Source organism: Lissotriton helveticus, chromosome 9 (genome assembly GCF_964261635.1).
Source record: "Lissotriton helveticus chromosome 9, aLisHel1.1, whole genome shotgun sequence".
NCBI lineage: Eukaryota > Metazoa > Chordata > Amphibia > Caudata > Salamandridae > Lissotriton > Lissotriton helveticus.
This window is the reverse complement of record NC_136070.1, coordinates 51,363,191-51,378,114: the sequence shown is the minus strand read 5'-3', so window position 1 is coordinate 51,378,114 and position 14,924 is coordinate 51,363,191. Positions and strand designations below refer to the sequence as shown.

The window sequence follows — 14,924 nt, the reverse complement described above, 5'->3', positions numbered from 1 at the left end:
AGTTCATTGATGTAACAGCATGCCTCGAGATGTGACACTGACCTGGACCACAGCTGGAATGGTGGCAATGAAAAGTGGTGGGACCAGGTGTTGAGGTCCCCACAAATTTCACTTCACAAAACATTAGGAGGTCTATTAGAATGAGGGCAGACTTTCATCCGGACGCCACCCTAGCGGTGCTGGGACCAGCCGCCAGTGGTGCGGCGGTCCCGCACCAGCGATTAGGATGCTACCGCCGCGGTGGCATCCCCCATCCACAATTCTGTGCATGCAAATGCCCCCATGTATACCCCCCAACACTCAGTGGGTCTGCAACGGGCCCCCACATGCAGGAACCGCGTGCCTTTCCATGACGGCAACGACGCCATGGAAAGGCACTTTCCCGCCTGCAGTGTAATATGGATAGCGGTGTCTGCCACCATATTCAGCCCCTATTCCGCCCGGTCGACTCGTCCACGGGCGGAAAACCGGCGGACGGTCTTTCCATCTGCCGGTGTCCCCCCAACATCGTAATATGGTGGGGGAAATGGGAGGCGGGTGGTGGAAAATGGCGGGCGAATCGCCACCGCCATACGGGCAGTGGCGATCCGTCCGATTTACTAATATACCACTAGATGTACATACCTTGGGACCAACCACAGCCCTGAGAGGGTCGTTGGCCTTTGAGTTCTCACTTGAGCCATGGCTTTCGGATGAAGTGTGGAACAAGGTACACAGATCTCATACAGTAATTAAAACCCCCTAGTTAACCAGGTTTTATTGTTTGGTAAAACCATGTCAATGCCAGGGGAGGCGAAGCTAAACAGAGTAACATAAAAGCAAATTTACCTGTGGATATTAAACCACAATACACAGTAAAACACTCTAAAACACTCACATAACACTGTTCATCTTTGTGCCATGTTTTTTTGCATCCAGGACCAAGGATCTCACTGCATATTTTCCTTCAATGAGGCGTCATTTAATGCACACCATAAATGCACCTCTATAAAATCCAGAATGGCAAGCTTAAACGTGATCTGCAAGCCCTCTGGTAGCCAAGGCAAGACGGTGGTGTGATGAGTCTGCAAGAATAAGCGTGTGTCAGTGTCAGAGTATACTAGTTCTCCACCAACTAGAGCCTCTTCAAAGTCTAAGTGGTGGATCTGCATGTTGAGCCTTCTCATGGCCGAAACATGTCGACACAAATGCATGAGCCAATTATGTCAAGCCTGCAGATGAATAAAAAGCTGCCATGGACCACTGAGACCCAAGAAATAGCAAGACTCCCTGAACATAATAGCAAGCTAAGGTTTCATAGTTAGGCAGTGGATAGACTGAACCAGATTTTGCAGCAATCAAAAACCCAGTGCTAATACAGCAGTGAGATACTTTGTGAGTGGTTTTCATTTTGACAATTTTGCAGCAATCAAAAACCCAGTGCTAATACAGCAGTGAGATACTTTGTGAGTGGTTTTCATTTTGACTGTTGGGTGTGTGTATATATAACCTTTCAATTGTGTGCATTTATAGCCTGTTTTTAATTTCATTTTTTTTTACCTCTTTTGTTAGCATAGTTCGTTTTACCTTGAGTACTCGCTCAGCTCATAATATTTTTGTTGCAAGTAGTGCAAAGTCCATGTTCAAATCATTTAAATGAAAACTGGAATCTCGCTTAATCATTCTCTTTCTTACTTTAGGTCTGCAAGGCATGCCAGGGGACTACGGACCGACGGGGGGGCCGATGGGCCTGAGTATGGCACAGTCGAGTTACACTCCTTCCCAGATGACCCCGCACCCCTCTCAGTTGCGACATGGACCCCCAATGCATCCGTATTTGCCAAGCCACCCCCATCATCGCCAGGCCATGGTGCTGCACGGAGGACTCCCGGCCCACCCTGGAATGACTATATCTGCGCAAAGCCCCTCTTTGCTGAATTCTGTTGACCCTGGCTTTGGCGGACAGTTGATGGACATCCATGCCTGACTGTACATGGGAACTCAAGGGAAATAAAGAACATATTTTCAGACATTTGAGCTTTGACCAGATGTTGACACTTAAAAAAAGAAAATTCCAGACAGCTGTGATTTATTTTTTACTTTTGTCATTTTTTTCAACAACAGAGGACCAACTTTAAACCAAGAACAGAAATGTGAATCCCTGGGCTTACAGAGATGAATTAAGTCCTAGGAAAGTTCCTCTGGAAAAAAGAAAAAAACCAGAAAGAGAGAGTAAAAAAGACTCAAAGAGTTTAAAACTACTGTAGTATATAAACATAGGGACTAAGTTAACTTGTACATTTCTTTCATCACACGAGTTTTGTTGCCTCAAAATAGTTTTAGAAGAAAGAAACGGATCCTTGTTTTTTCCACACTATGTGTGTTGTTCCCAAAAGATGACTGTGTTTTGGTTCAGCGGCAGAGTCTCAATCCCCAAAAGACTACTGTCTGCTTCGCCAGTGAGCATAAAACTAAAAAGTAAACAAAAAACAACATCAACAAATGCCGAAAGTGATGTGCATCTGGATGTTGCTCCTCACGCTGCAGTCCATTTCTAAGAAAATGCTGGGAGAGCTCTTTCGTTCATCCATGAAATGTGCTCTGAGTTTCGGACCCCTCAAAGAGGACGACAAACCCTTTGTTTTTTTCCTAAGGCCTGGCCTCTTCTTCTTCTACAGAGCTTTTATCTAAAGATTTGGAGACAAGCAGGAAGCATCTTCAAGGAGCTCTGAGCCAAGGTTTTGAACAAAGAACAAACCCAATTGTTTTTAAATAATCCTTATTCAGTTCTTAATATTGACACTGGTCCTTGCACCAAAAAAAAGCAGCCATCGAACTTTTATCGTGAACTCCAAGTTTGACAGGGTGAGTGGGTGTGTGTGTATGCGCGTGTGTGCTTGTTTGAGTGAGAGCGAGTGAAAGTTAGGGAAACTGTAACAAACTTCGTACAGAGTTCGACCTATTAATTGTTCCTTGTTAGATATTATATGTGTTTACCTCAACTGAAAAAAAGAATGTTTTTGCTAGTATCCGATCTGCTGTGGAATTGGTATTGTATGTCCAGAAATTCTTCCTTTCTCAGCACGTGTTCCTCATTAGAAACAAAAAATGCTGTTACCTTTAAGCTTCGTCAAAAATTTACATTAAAATACTTGTATGAGGACTGTGACGTTATGTTTAAAAAAAAAAGGTGTTAAGTCACAAAATGCGGTAATAAATATTTCATTTTTTGATTTTTTTTTTCGTTGGGCTTTTTTGCTTTTTTTTTTTATTTTCTTGCCTGTGGTATTGTTTATGTTTTGAGGTGCCTTGCTTTATTTGCACTCATTTGTACATAACCCTGCATTAAAAACAAATGTGCCACCAGAACTATTTGAAAAGTGCTCTCTGTTGAGATGTGGATAAAACCGTCTAAACCCTGGACTGGCACAGACTTCTAGAATGTCTGATAAGGTTGTGACCACAGAATTATTCCAAATTACAAAATTGCATTTCCCTCAGATGAATAAGAATTACGATTATTTAAATTACAAAATAGCTTTAAATTGTTCTCTGTATGAAAGAGAGCAGTTGTTGAACGTATTGTTGTGGCTGTTTATATAAACACATCATTTGTTCGTTTTAATGGGCATCTTGAAAACGAGTCTAAGGTGCCTAAAACAAAGGGGAAAAGATATTGGACAGAAAGAAATTGCGTGAAAAAAAGAAAATGTCAGTATTTCGATGTTTGAGGCCACCTATCACACCGGGAATTTCTTAATTTTTGCCTTTATTGGTCTATATCCCGAAACTGAACACAAAAAAATGCTATAATAAAAATAAAAAAAACACTCGCATCATTATGAGAAAAAAAACGAAACCGGTATGGTGAACGATTGCTTCTTTAAAACGAGAAAAAAAGAAGGATTTGTATTAAGATCGCGCTCAGTACGCCCTGGTGCATTGGACTCGGGCTGTGTGGACAACGCGTCTCCAATCGCTTTCTTTTCTCTCGTTTGAAATTTTAATACGATTCAATTATACGGAAAATGTCTCCTATTGCGTGGGACTATGTTTTTTTTTTATTAAAACGACATATTCTAATTTCGGGAAATCCATCAAGTATTAATGTTGCCAACCGAGGGCATTGTGTATTTTTTTTATTAATTAGCATTTTAATGAGTTGCGCTCTTCTCGATGCTGTGACGCTGATGGGATGTATGTAAAATTAGGGCATTTCGAAGCTGACACTGCGGTGAGTGGCAGGTCGGCATTACAGCAGAATTCAGTGTTTGCTGGTCCCACCTAAAAAACAGCTCCGTTCAAAGAATTGTCTATGAGGGTGGGGGAAGCAGCTCAAGTGAAATATTGTGAATTATCCATACTTGGGTCAAAACCCCTCCCAGGTTATCCGAAATGTGCATCCATCATGCGCAATATTTGAATGAAAACGGGAGACGACTTTCTGGGTGAGACATTCCCGAAATCTAAAAATCGGGGCTGTTGTAGAAATTGAAGTGTCAGAGCCTCGTGCACGTTTGCACAAGCACACAGGCTAGAAATATGAGCGTCGACGCCTCGTGCACGTTTGCACACGCACATGAGCTAGAAATATGAGGTCTGCAGATAAAACAGCGTGTGCCTGACCATATATAATATGCATCTTACTGTAGATGCCGCGGCTGCTAACGGGTACACAGGTTTTTGCTACGCGGGAAGAGCACGTGCAGGCGTCTGCCACAGATCACACGTTTCTAAGTAGCCGCCACTTTCAGGATGCGTCGATGTGTTTGTATGCCCGGAGGGGTATTGTTCTAGAGAAAGTAAGCGTCAATAAATTAAACACACTTATAGAACATTAAATTCAGGTGACAGCAACATTCGCTGTTTACAGCACTTAGAACCGGCAGCAGTGCGGTGTGAAGCGCTACAGACAAAAATGTATTCTTTTTATATCTGTTTCTATGTATAAGTGCGTGCGCGTGTCAATATGTGAATATAAATGTGCGCATAGTAGATTGATCGCATACATTTAAATACATCTTTTGGAATGCGTTTTCAAACCGTACAGGTTTATCAATAAACTCTATATTATAATACACATTCACTCAAGTCCCGTACAGAATGCCGACGTATGTAAGTGCTTGTGGCAACATTTATTTATATATCGGTATGTGCGCAGCCAACACGCCGTGCACTTCAACACAGCTCTTTCCTAAAGCGTATTTATGTCTGCGTGTGTACATAAACTACCTACGTTAACTCTATTTTCCAGAATATGTGCAGTTTGTCCATATCGATGAGTACAAAATCGATAAATTATGTACCTTTACTTCCATCTTTCTAGAATGTCCCCGTGCGTGCGGGAGGGAGAGGAGCGTGGGAGGGCAGTGAGGAATATTTACATACAGATAGGGCTTTAAGTGGGCCAGGTCTCACCGGGGCTGAGCACCGGCAGTTTTTAAAAGGGGCCTCGAAACGGGTCTCTATCAGGCTCTGTTTTGCGCCCTGGCACTTTACCAGACTGCAGTGACCGCAAACTTCGGTCACTGCAGTCCGGGGAAAAAAACGGACAGCCTGTGTCAGGGCACAAAACAGAGCCTGAGACCTGTTTGGAGACAGCAAGACACATCCATGTGCGCTGCTCACACTGTTCACTTCTTACTAGTGGAGAGGTTACGCCATGACGTCATGCCAGGTGACTGTAGGGGAAGGGAAATCCTTTAAAGAGTCATTTTCTCTCTGGATTTCTCTTCTCTTTTTGAAACTCAGGAACAGCAAAATTGTGGTGGTGTCACCAGGGCTGTAAGTGGAAGCTTTTTCAATATTATATACAAGTCATAGTTGCTGCTTATTTATGGTTTGTAACTAACAACCATTGACAAAGACAATAGTCGTGACTTGTTGCAGGTATGATGTTACTTGTTCTATCATATATCTGGATGCAATGACAGAAACAGCAAAATACAAGTCGGGCGGCACACTATGCTAAGCACAGATTTTTTGGGTTAGGTGTTTTAAGCCACGCCCTTAATTACATTGACCACGCCCCTTTGAGAGACCCCTTCCTTATCTCATCACACTTTAAGCCCTGTATGCAGGTGTCTTGGGGGTGGTGTGTACATGCCTGTACATGCACACACATTTGCTGAATTTCCTTCAGTGAAGGGTCACGTAAAATGACGCACACCTCCGGTCCGAGTGCGTGCACACAGCGCGGGGCAGCCGGGGGTCGCGCACGCCCCTGTGCGTGGCTGCTCCAGGGTCGGGAGAAGTTTTGACATTCTCAGCTGTCAGGAAGTGGGGGGGGGGGGGGGGGCAGAGACCCGAGACCCACTGCCCGAGGAGAGGAGCTGGGGTGAGTGCGGAGCCAGTGTCGGAAGACACACCAGAAAGATGGAATAGCTAGACAGACAGACAGACAGATAGATCGGTCGATCCCAGGCGAAAGATGGATTGAAGACAGGAGAGATAGGCGCATTAAAGGGAATAGATTATTGATCAGGGAACGTGGAAAGAGTGTGGATAAAGAAATAAGAGTTTAAACGAATTACTGCAGACCTGGAAGCGAAGAGGGGAAAGGGAATTGAGGGGATATTATACATTTGGAAATAAAGAAAACGGTGAGGCCAGAAAAAAGATTGAAATGTAATAAACCATGCAGGTAGGGAAGGATGAAAGGAGGGAGGGAGAGAAAAGAAGACAGGGGAGAAGGAACACAAGGGAGAGGGGGCGCGAGAAAAATGTAGAATGTAGAAAATAGGGAAGAGGGAACGAAGAAAACAAGAAAGAAGAATATATGGGAAAAAAGAGAACGAACATATTGAAGAAAAGGAAATGGGAACGAAGGGAGAGTAAAGGAAAGACTTGTCAGTTAGGAAGAATGAAAGAAAGAGAAGGTGAGAGCCGAAGGAAGTGAGGAGACGGGGGGGGGGGGGGGGTGGCTGAGGAACTTGAAGAAAGAACCAAAGAGAAAGAGACGTCAGAAGAGGAGGATACAGAATGGAAGGAGACTGTCAAGGGCAGGAAGTGAAAAGAGGAGATGTCAAGTGAGCGAAAGAATAAAAAGACAAAATAAAAGAATGAAATAAAGACAGGGGAAGAGTTGGAGGAGAGGACAGTACAGGAATGAAGAGGAAGACCTGGGGTGGAGGAGACCACAGTATAGCAATGAAGGAGAAGAGAGACCAGTACTGCAATGGAGGAGGGCTGAGGAGAGAACAGAACAGTAATGGAGGAGAGGAGAGGCTGAGGAGAGAACAGTACAGTAATGGAGGAGAGGAGGGGCTGAGGAGAGAACAGTACTGCAATGGAAGAGAGGAGGGGCTGAGGAGAGAACAGTACAGTAATGGAGGAGAGGAGGGGCTGAGAAGAGAACAGTACAGTAATGCAGGAGAGGAGGGACTGAGGAGAGAACAGTACTGCAATGGAAGAGAGGAGGGGCTGAGGAGAGAACAGTACAGTAATGCAGGAGAGGAGGGACTGAGAAGAGAACAGTACAGTAATGGAGGAGAGGAGGGGCTGAGGAGAGAACAGTACTGCAATGGAAGAGAGGAGGGGCTGGGGAGAGAACAGTACAATAATGGAGGAGAGGAGGGAATGAGGAGAGAACAGTCCAGTAATGGAGGAGAGTAGGGTCTGAGAAGAGAACAGTACAGTAATGGAGGAGAGGAGGGTCTGAGAAGAGAACAGTCCTGCAATGGAGGAGAGGAGGGTCTGAGAAGAGAACAGTACAGTAGTCGAGGAGAGGAGGGGCTGAGGAGAGAACAGTACAGTAATGGAGGAGAGGAGGGGCTGAGGAGAGAACAGTACAGTAATGGAGGAGAGGAAGGGCTGTGGAGAGAACAGTACAGTAATGCAGAAGAGGAGCGAACAGTACTGCAGTGGAGGAGAGGAGGGACTGAGGAGAAACCAGTACAGTAATGTAGGAGAGGAGGGACTGAGGAGAGAACGGTACTGTAAAGAAGGGCTGAGAAGAGAACAGTACAGTAATGGAGGAGAGGAGGGGCTGAGGAGAGAACAGTACTGCAATGGAAGAGAGGAGGGGCTGAGGAGAGAACAGTACAGTAATGGAGGAGAGGAGGGGCTGAGAAGAGAACAGTACAGTAATGCAGGAGAGGAGGGACTGAGGAGAGAACAGTACTGCAATGGAAGAGAGGAGGGGCTGAGGAGAGAACAGTACAGTAATGCAGGAGAGGAGGGACTGAGAAGAGAACAGTACAGTAATGGAGGAGAGGAGGGGCTGAGGAGAGAACAGTACTGCAATGGAAGAGAGGAGGGGCTGGGGAGAGAACAGTACAATAATGGAGGAGAGGAGGGAATGAGGAGAGAACAGTCCAGTAATGGAGGAGAGGAGGGTCTGAGAAGAGAACAGTACAGTAATGGAGGAGAGGAGGGTCTGAGAAGAGAACAGTCCTGCAATGGAGGAGAGGAGGGTCTGAGAAGAGAACAGTACAGTAGTCGAGGAGAGGAGGGGCTGAGGAGAGAACAGTACAGTAATGGAGGAGAGGAGGGGCTGAGGAGAGAACAGTACAGTAATGGAGGAGAGGAAGGGCTGTGGAGAGAACAGTACAGTAATGCAGAAGAGGAGCGAACAGTACTGCAGTGGAGGAGAGGAGGGACTGAGGAGAAACCAGTACAGTAATGTAGGAGAGGAGGGACTGAGGAGAGAACGGTACTGTAAAGAAGGGCTGAGAAGAGAACAGTACAGTAATGGAGGAGGGGAGGGTCTGAGAAGAGAACAGTACAGTAGTGGAGGAGAGGAGGGGCTGAGGAGAGAACAGTACAGTAATGGAGGAGAGGAGGGGCTGAGGAGAGAACAGTACAGGAGAGGAGGGTCTGAGAACAGTACAGTAATGGAGGAGAGGAGGGTCTGAGAAGAGAACAGTACTGCAGTGGAGGAGAGGAGGGACTGAGGAAAAACCACTACAGTAATGTAGGAGAGGAGGGACTGAGGAGAGAACAGTACTGTAATGGAGGAGAAGAAGGGCTGTGGAGAGAACAGTACTGTAATGGAGGAGAAGGGCTGTGGAGAGAACAGTACAGTAATGGAGGAGAGGAAGGGCTGAAGAGAGTACAGTAATGGAGGAGAGGAGAGAACAGTACTGCAGTGGAGGAGAGGATGGACTGAGGTGAGACCAGTACAGTAATGGAGGAGAAGAAGGGCTGTGGAGAGAACAGTACTGTAATGGAGGAGAAGAAGGGCTGTGGAGAGAACAGTACTGTAATGGAGGAGAGGAAGGGCTGTGGAGAGAACAGTACAGTAATGGAGGAGAGGAGGGGCTGAGGAGAGAACACTACAGTAATGGAGGAGAGGAGGGACTGAGGAGAGAATGGTACAGTAATGGAGGAGAGAAGGGGCTGAGGAGAGAACAGTACAGTAATGAAGGAGAGCAGGGGCTGAGGAGAGAACAGTACAGCAGTGGAGGAGAGGATGGACTGAGGAGAGACCAGTACAGTAATGCCGGAGAGGAGGGAATGAGGAGAGAACAGTACAGTAATGGAGGAGAGGAGGGGCTGAGTAGAGAACAGTACTGAAATGGAGGAGAGAAGGGGATGAGTACAGAACAGTACTGCAATGGAGGAGAGGAGGGCTGAGGAGAGAACAGTACAGTAACGGAGGAGAGGAGGGGCTGAGTAGAGAACAGTACTGAAATGGAGGAGAGGAGGGGCTGAGTAGAGAACAGTACTGCAATGGAGGAGAGGAGGGCTGAGGAGAGAACAGTACAGTAACGGAGGAGAGGAGGGGCTGAGGAGAGAACAGTACTGCAATGGAAGAGACATGGGGCTGAGGAGAAAACAGTGCAGCAATGGAGGAGAGGAGGGACTGTGGAGTGAACAGTACAGTAATGGAGGAGAGGAGGGGCTGAGGAGAAAACAGTACTGCAGTGGAGGAGAGGAGAGACTGAGGGGAGAAAAGTACTGTAATGCAGGAGAGGGAAGGGCTGTGGAGAGAACAGTACAGTAATGGAGGAGAGGAAGGGCTGTGGAGAGAACAGTACAGTAATGCAGGAGAGGAGGGACTGAGGAGAGAACAGTACAGTAATGGAGGAGAAGAAGGGCTGTGGAGAGAACAGTACAGTAATGGAGGAGAAGAAGGGCTGTGGAGAGAACAGTACTGTAATGGAGGAGAAGGACTGTGGAGAGAACAGTACTGGAATGGAGGAGAGGAAGGGCTGTGGAGAGAACAGTACTGTAATGGAGGAGAGGAGGGACTGAGGAGAAAACAGTACTGCAGTGGAGGAGAGGAGAGACTGAGGGGAGAAAAGAACTGTAATGCAGGAGAGGAAGGGCTGTGGAGAGAACAGTACAGTAATGGAGGAGAGGAAGGGCTGTGGAGAGAACAGTACAGTAATGCAGGAGAGGAGAGACTGAGGAGAGAACAGTACAGTAATGGAGAAGAAGGGCTGTGGAGAGAACAGTACAGTAATGGAGGAGAAGAAGGGCTGTGGAGAGAACAGTACTGTAATGGAGGAGAAGAAGGACTGTGGAGAGAACAGTACTGGAATGGAGGAGAGGAAGGGCTGTGGAGAGAACAGTACAGTAATGGAGGAGAGGAGGGGTTGAGGAGAGAACAGTACAGTAATGGAGGAGAGGAGGGACTGAGGAGAGAATGGTACAATAATGGAGGAGAGAAGGGGCTGAGGAGAGAACAGTACAGTAATGAAGGAGAGGAGGGGCTGAGGAGAGCACAGTACTGCAGTGGAGGAGAGGAGGTCCCGAGGAGAGACCAGTACAGTAATGCAGGAGAGGAGGGAATGAGGAGAGAACAGTACAGTAATGGAGGAGAGGAGGGGCTGAGTAGAGAACAGTACTGAAATGGAGGAGAGAAGGGGATGAGTACAGAACAGTACTGCAATGGAGGAGAGGAGGGCTGAGGAGAGAACAGTACAGTAACGGAGGAGAGGAGGGGCTGAGGAGAGAACAGTACTGCAATGGAAAAGACATGGGCTGAGGAGAAAACAGTGCAGCAATAGAGGAGAGGAGGGCCTGAGGAGAGACCAGTACAGTAATGGAGGAGAGGAGGGGCTGTGGAGTGAACAGTACAGTAATGGAGGAGAGGAGGGGCTGAGAAAACAGTACTGCAGTGGAGGAGAGGAGAGACTGAGGGGAGAAAAGTACTGTAATGCAGGCGAGGAAGGGCTGTGGAGAGAACAGTACAGCAATGGAGAAGAGGAGGGGCTGGGGAGAGAACAGTACAGTAATGGAGGAGAGGAGGGACTGAGGAGAAAATGATACAGTAATGGAGGAGAGGAGGGACTGTGGAGAGAACAGTAATGGAGGAGAGGAGGGGCTGAGGAGAGAACAGTACTGCAATGGAAGAGACATGGGGCTGAGGAGAAAACAGTGCAGCAATGGAGGAGAGGGGGGGCTGAGGAGAGAACAGTACTGCAATGGAAGAGACATGGGGCTGAGGAGAAAACAGTACAGTAATGGAGGAGAGGAGAGAACAGTACTGCAGTGGAGGAGAGGAGGGACTGAGGAGAAACCAGTACAGTAATGCAGGAGAGGAGGGACTGAGGAGAGAACAGTACAGTAATGCAGGAGAGAACAGTACTGCAGTGGAGGAGAGGAGGAGCTGTGAAGTGAACAGTACTGTAATGGAGGAGAAGAAGGACTGTGGAGAGATCAGTACTGGAATGGAGGAGAGGAAGGGCTGTGGAGAGAACAGTACAGTAATGGAGGAGAGGAGGGGTTGAGGAGAGAACAGTACAGTAATGGAGGAGAGGAGGGACTGAGGAGAGAATGGTACAGTAATGGAGGAGAGAAGGGGCTGAGGAGAGAACAGTACAGTAATGAAGGAGAGGAGGGGCTGAGGAGAGAACAGTACTGCCGTGGAGGAGTGGAGGTCCTGAGGAGAGACCAGTAAAGTAATGCAGTAGAGGAGAGGAGAGACTGAGGGGAGAAAAGTACTGTAATGCAGGAGAGGAAGGTGGAGAGAACAGTACAGTAATGGAGGAGAGGAGGGGCTGAGTAGAGAACAGTACTGCAATGGAGGAGAGGAGGGCGGAGGAGAGAACAGTACAGTAACGGAGGAGAGGAGGGGCTGAGGAGAGAACAGTACTGCAGTGGAAGAGACATGGGCTGAGGAGAAAACAGTGCAGCAATGGAGGAGAGGAGGGCCTGAGGAGAGACCAGTACAGTAATGGAGGAGAGGAGGGGCTGTGGAGTGAACAGTACAGTAATGGAGGAGAGGAGGGGCTGAGGAGTAAACAGTACTGCAATGGAAGAGACATGGGGCTGAGGAGAAAACAGTGCAGCAATGGAGAAGAGGGGGGGCTGGGGAGAGAACAGTACAGTAAGGGAGGAGAGGAGGGACTGAGGAGAGAATGATACAGTAATGGAGGAGAGTAGGGACTGTGGAGATAACAGTAATGGAGGAGAGGAGGGGCTGAGGAGAGAACAGTACTGCAATGGAAGAGACATGGGGCTGAGGAGAAAACAGTGCAGCAATGGAGGAGAGGAGTGGCTGAGGAGCGAACAGTACTGCAATGGAAGAGACATGGGGCTGAGGAGAAAACAGTACAGTAATGGAGGAGAGGAGAGAACAGTACTACAGTGGAGGAGAGGAGGGACTGAGGAGAAACCAGTACAGTAATGCAGGAGAGGAGGGAGTGAGGAGAGAACAGTACAGTAATGCAGGAGAGAACAGTACTGCAGTGGAGGAGAGGAGGGGCTGTGGAGTGAACAGTACAGTAATAAAGGAGAAGAAGGGCTGTGGAGAGAACAGTACAGTAATGGAGGAGAAGAAGGGCTGTGGAGAGAAAAGTACCTTAATGGAGGAGAGGAAGGGCTGTGGAGAGAACAGTACAGTAATGCAGGAGAGGAGGGAATGAGGAGAGAACAGTACAGTAATGGAGGAAAGGAGGGACTGAGGAGAGAACAGTACTGCAATGGAAGAGACGTGGGGCTGAGGAGAAAACAGTGCAGCAATGGAGGAGAGGAGGGCCTGAGGAGAGAACAGTACTGCAATGGAGGAGAGGAGGGACTGCTTAGAGAACAGTACAGTAATAGAGGAGGAGCCGAGGAGAGAACAGTACAGTAATGGAGGAGAGGAGGGGCTGTGGAGTTAACAGTACAGTAATGGAGGAGAGGAGGGGCTGAGGAGAGAACAGTACTGCAGTGGAGGAGAGGAGAGACTGAGGGGAGAACAGTACTGTAATGCAGGGGAGGAGGGACTGAGGAGAGAACAGTACTGTAATGGAGGAGAAGAAGGGCTGTGGAGAGAACAGTACTGTAATGGAGTGGAGGAGGGACTGAGGAAAGAACAGTACAGTAATGGAGGAGAGGAGGGCCTGAGGAGAGAACAGTACAGTAATGGAGGAGATGAGGGGCTGGGGAGAGAACAGTACTGTAATGGAGGAGAGGAAGGGCTGAGAAGAGAACAGTACTGCAGTGGCGGAGCGGAAGGACTGAGGAGAAACCAGTACAGTAATGCAGTAGAGGAGGGACTGAGGAGAGAACAGTACTGTAATGGAGGAGAAGAAGGGCTGTGGAGAGAACAGTACTGTAATGGAGGAGAGGAGGGACTGAGGAGAGAACAGTACAGTAATGCAGGAGAGGAGGGACTGGGGAGAGAACAGTACAGTAATGGAGGAGAGGAGGGACTGAGGAGAGAACAGTACAGTAATGGAGGAGAGGAGGGACTGAGGAGAGTACAGTAATGGAGGAGAGGAGGGGCTAAGTAGAGAACAGTACTGCAATGGAGGAGAGGAGGGACTGAGGAGAGACCAGTAGTGCAATGGAGGAGAGGAGGGGCTGAGGATAGAACAGTACAGTAATGGAGGAGAGATGGGGCTGAGGAGAGAACAGTAGTGCAATGGAGGAGAGGAGGGGCTGAGGATAGAACAGTACAGTAATGGAGGAGAGGAGGGGCTGAGGAGAGAACAGTACAGTAGTGGAGGAGAGAACGGTACAGTAGTGGAGGAGAGGAGTGGCTGAGGACAGAACAGTACTGCAATGGAGGTGAGGAGGGGCTGAGGAGAGAAGGAACTGAGGAGAGAACAGTACAGTAATGCAGGAGAGGAGGGACTGGGGAGTGAACAGTACTGAAATGGAGGAGGGGAGGGGCTGAGGAGAGAACAGTACTGCCATGGAGGAGAGGAAGGGCTGTGGAGAAAACAGTACAGTAGTGGAGGAGAGAACAGTACTGTAATGCAGGAGAGGAGGGGCTGAGGAAAGAACGAATCACTGACAAAATATCGAAGGTAAAAAAACCGACCTACAAAAATATCGGAGCAACAATATCGATGTCAAACATATCGACATCCTATCTACAACAAGGCAAGTACAAACATATTGAAAATAAAATATCGATGTTAAAAATATTGTTACTAAAAATATCGTTTTTTTGTTAAAAAATATGTAAAATAAACTAAATAATACCTATAAATAAAATAAACATAGCTAAACATATTTAATAATGTTTAAAATTAATAAGTAATACATATATAATAAAACATCAATTAAACAGATACCTATAATATATATACTTACTTAAAAATCAGTTTTAATGATTATTTCAATAACTTATAAATTATTAAAAATGATAAAATACAAATACATCTATACACATAAAACCATAACATAAATACAAATTAAATAATTATGTAGCATACATTTTTTTTAAATTACTTTGAATACTTTTAAAATTCATTATATACTACAATAGCTAAAATAATCCAAAAAATATTAAATAGCAGGGGGAATAAAACTACTATTCCAACTCCAAAAAAACAACAGTAAGGAAAGTGTTGGATAGCGTAGGGGTAAAAATTACTATTCCAAATCCAGAGAGTGCAACAGTAGGGAAAGTGCTGGATAGCGTAGGGGTACAAATTACTATTCCAACTCCAGAGTGCAACAGTAGGGAAAGTGTTGGATAGCGTAGGGGTAAAAATTACAATTCCAACTCCAGAGAGTACAACAGTAGGGAAAGTGTTGGATAGCGTAGGGGTAAAAATTGT

General features: G+C 46.7%; 1 protein-coding gene across 8 annotated transcripts in view; it reads left to right on the top strand.

Annotated features, from left to right (window-relative positions):
* Positions 1 to 3,212, top strand: part of MEIS2 (Meis homeobox 2) — a 318,037-nt gene extending 314,825 nt beyond the window's left edge. For 3 of the 8 annotated variants that reach the window (XM_078659438.1, XM_078659433.1, XM_078659437.1), the window contains one exon: positions 1,680 to 3,212. Coding sequence is in view for 4 of the 8 variants with exons in the window: in XM_078659433.1 (XP_078515559.1) it covers positions 1,680 to 1,966 (287 nt within the window). In the remaining 4 variants the exon portion in view is untranslated. The remainder of the gene's footprint in view (positions 1 to 1,679) is intronic. The other 5 variants (XM_078659432.1, XM_078659434.1, XM_078659431.1 and 2 more) reach the window with 3 other exon arrangements.
* Positions 3,213 to 14,924: the final 11,712 nt, after the last annotated feature.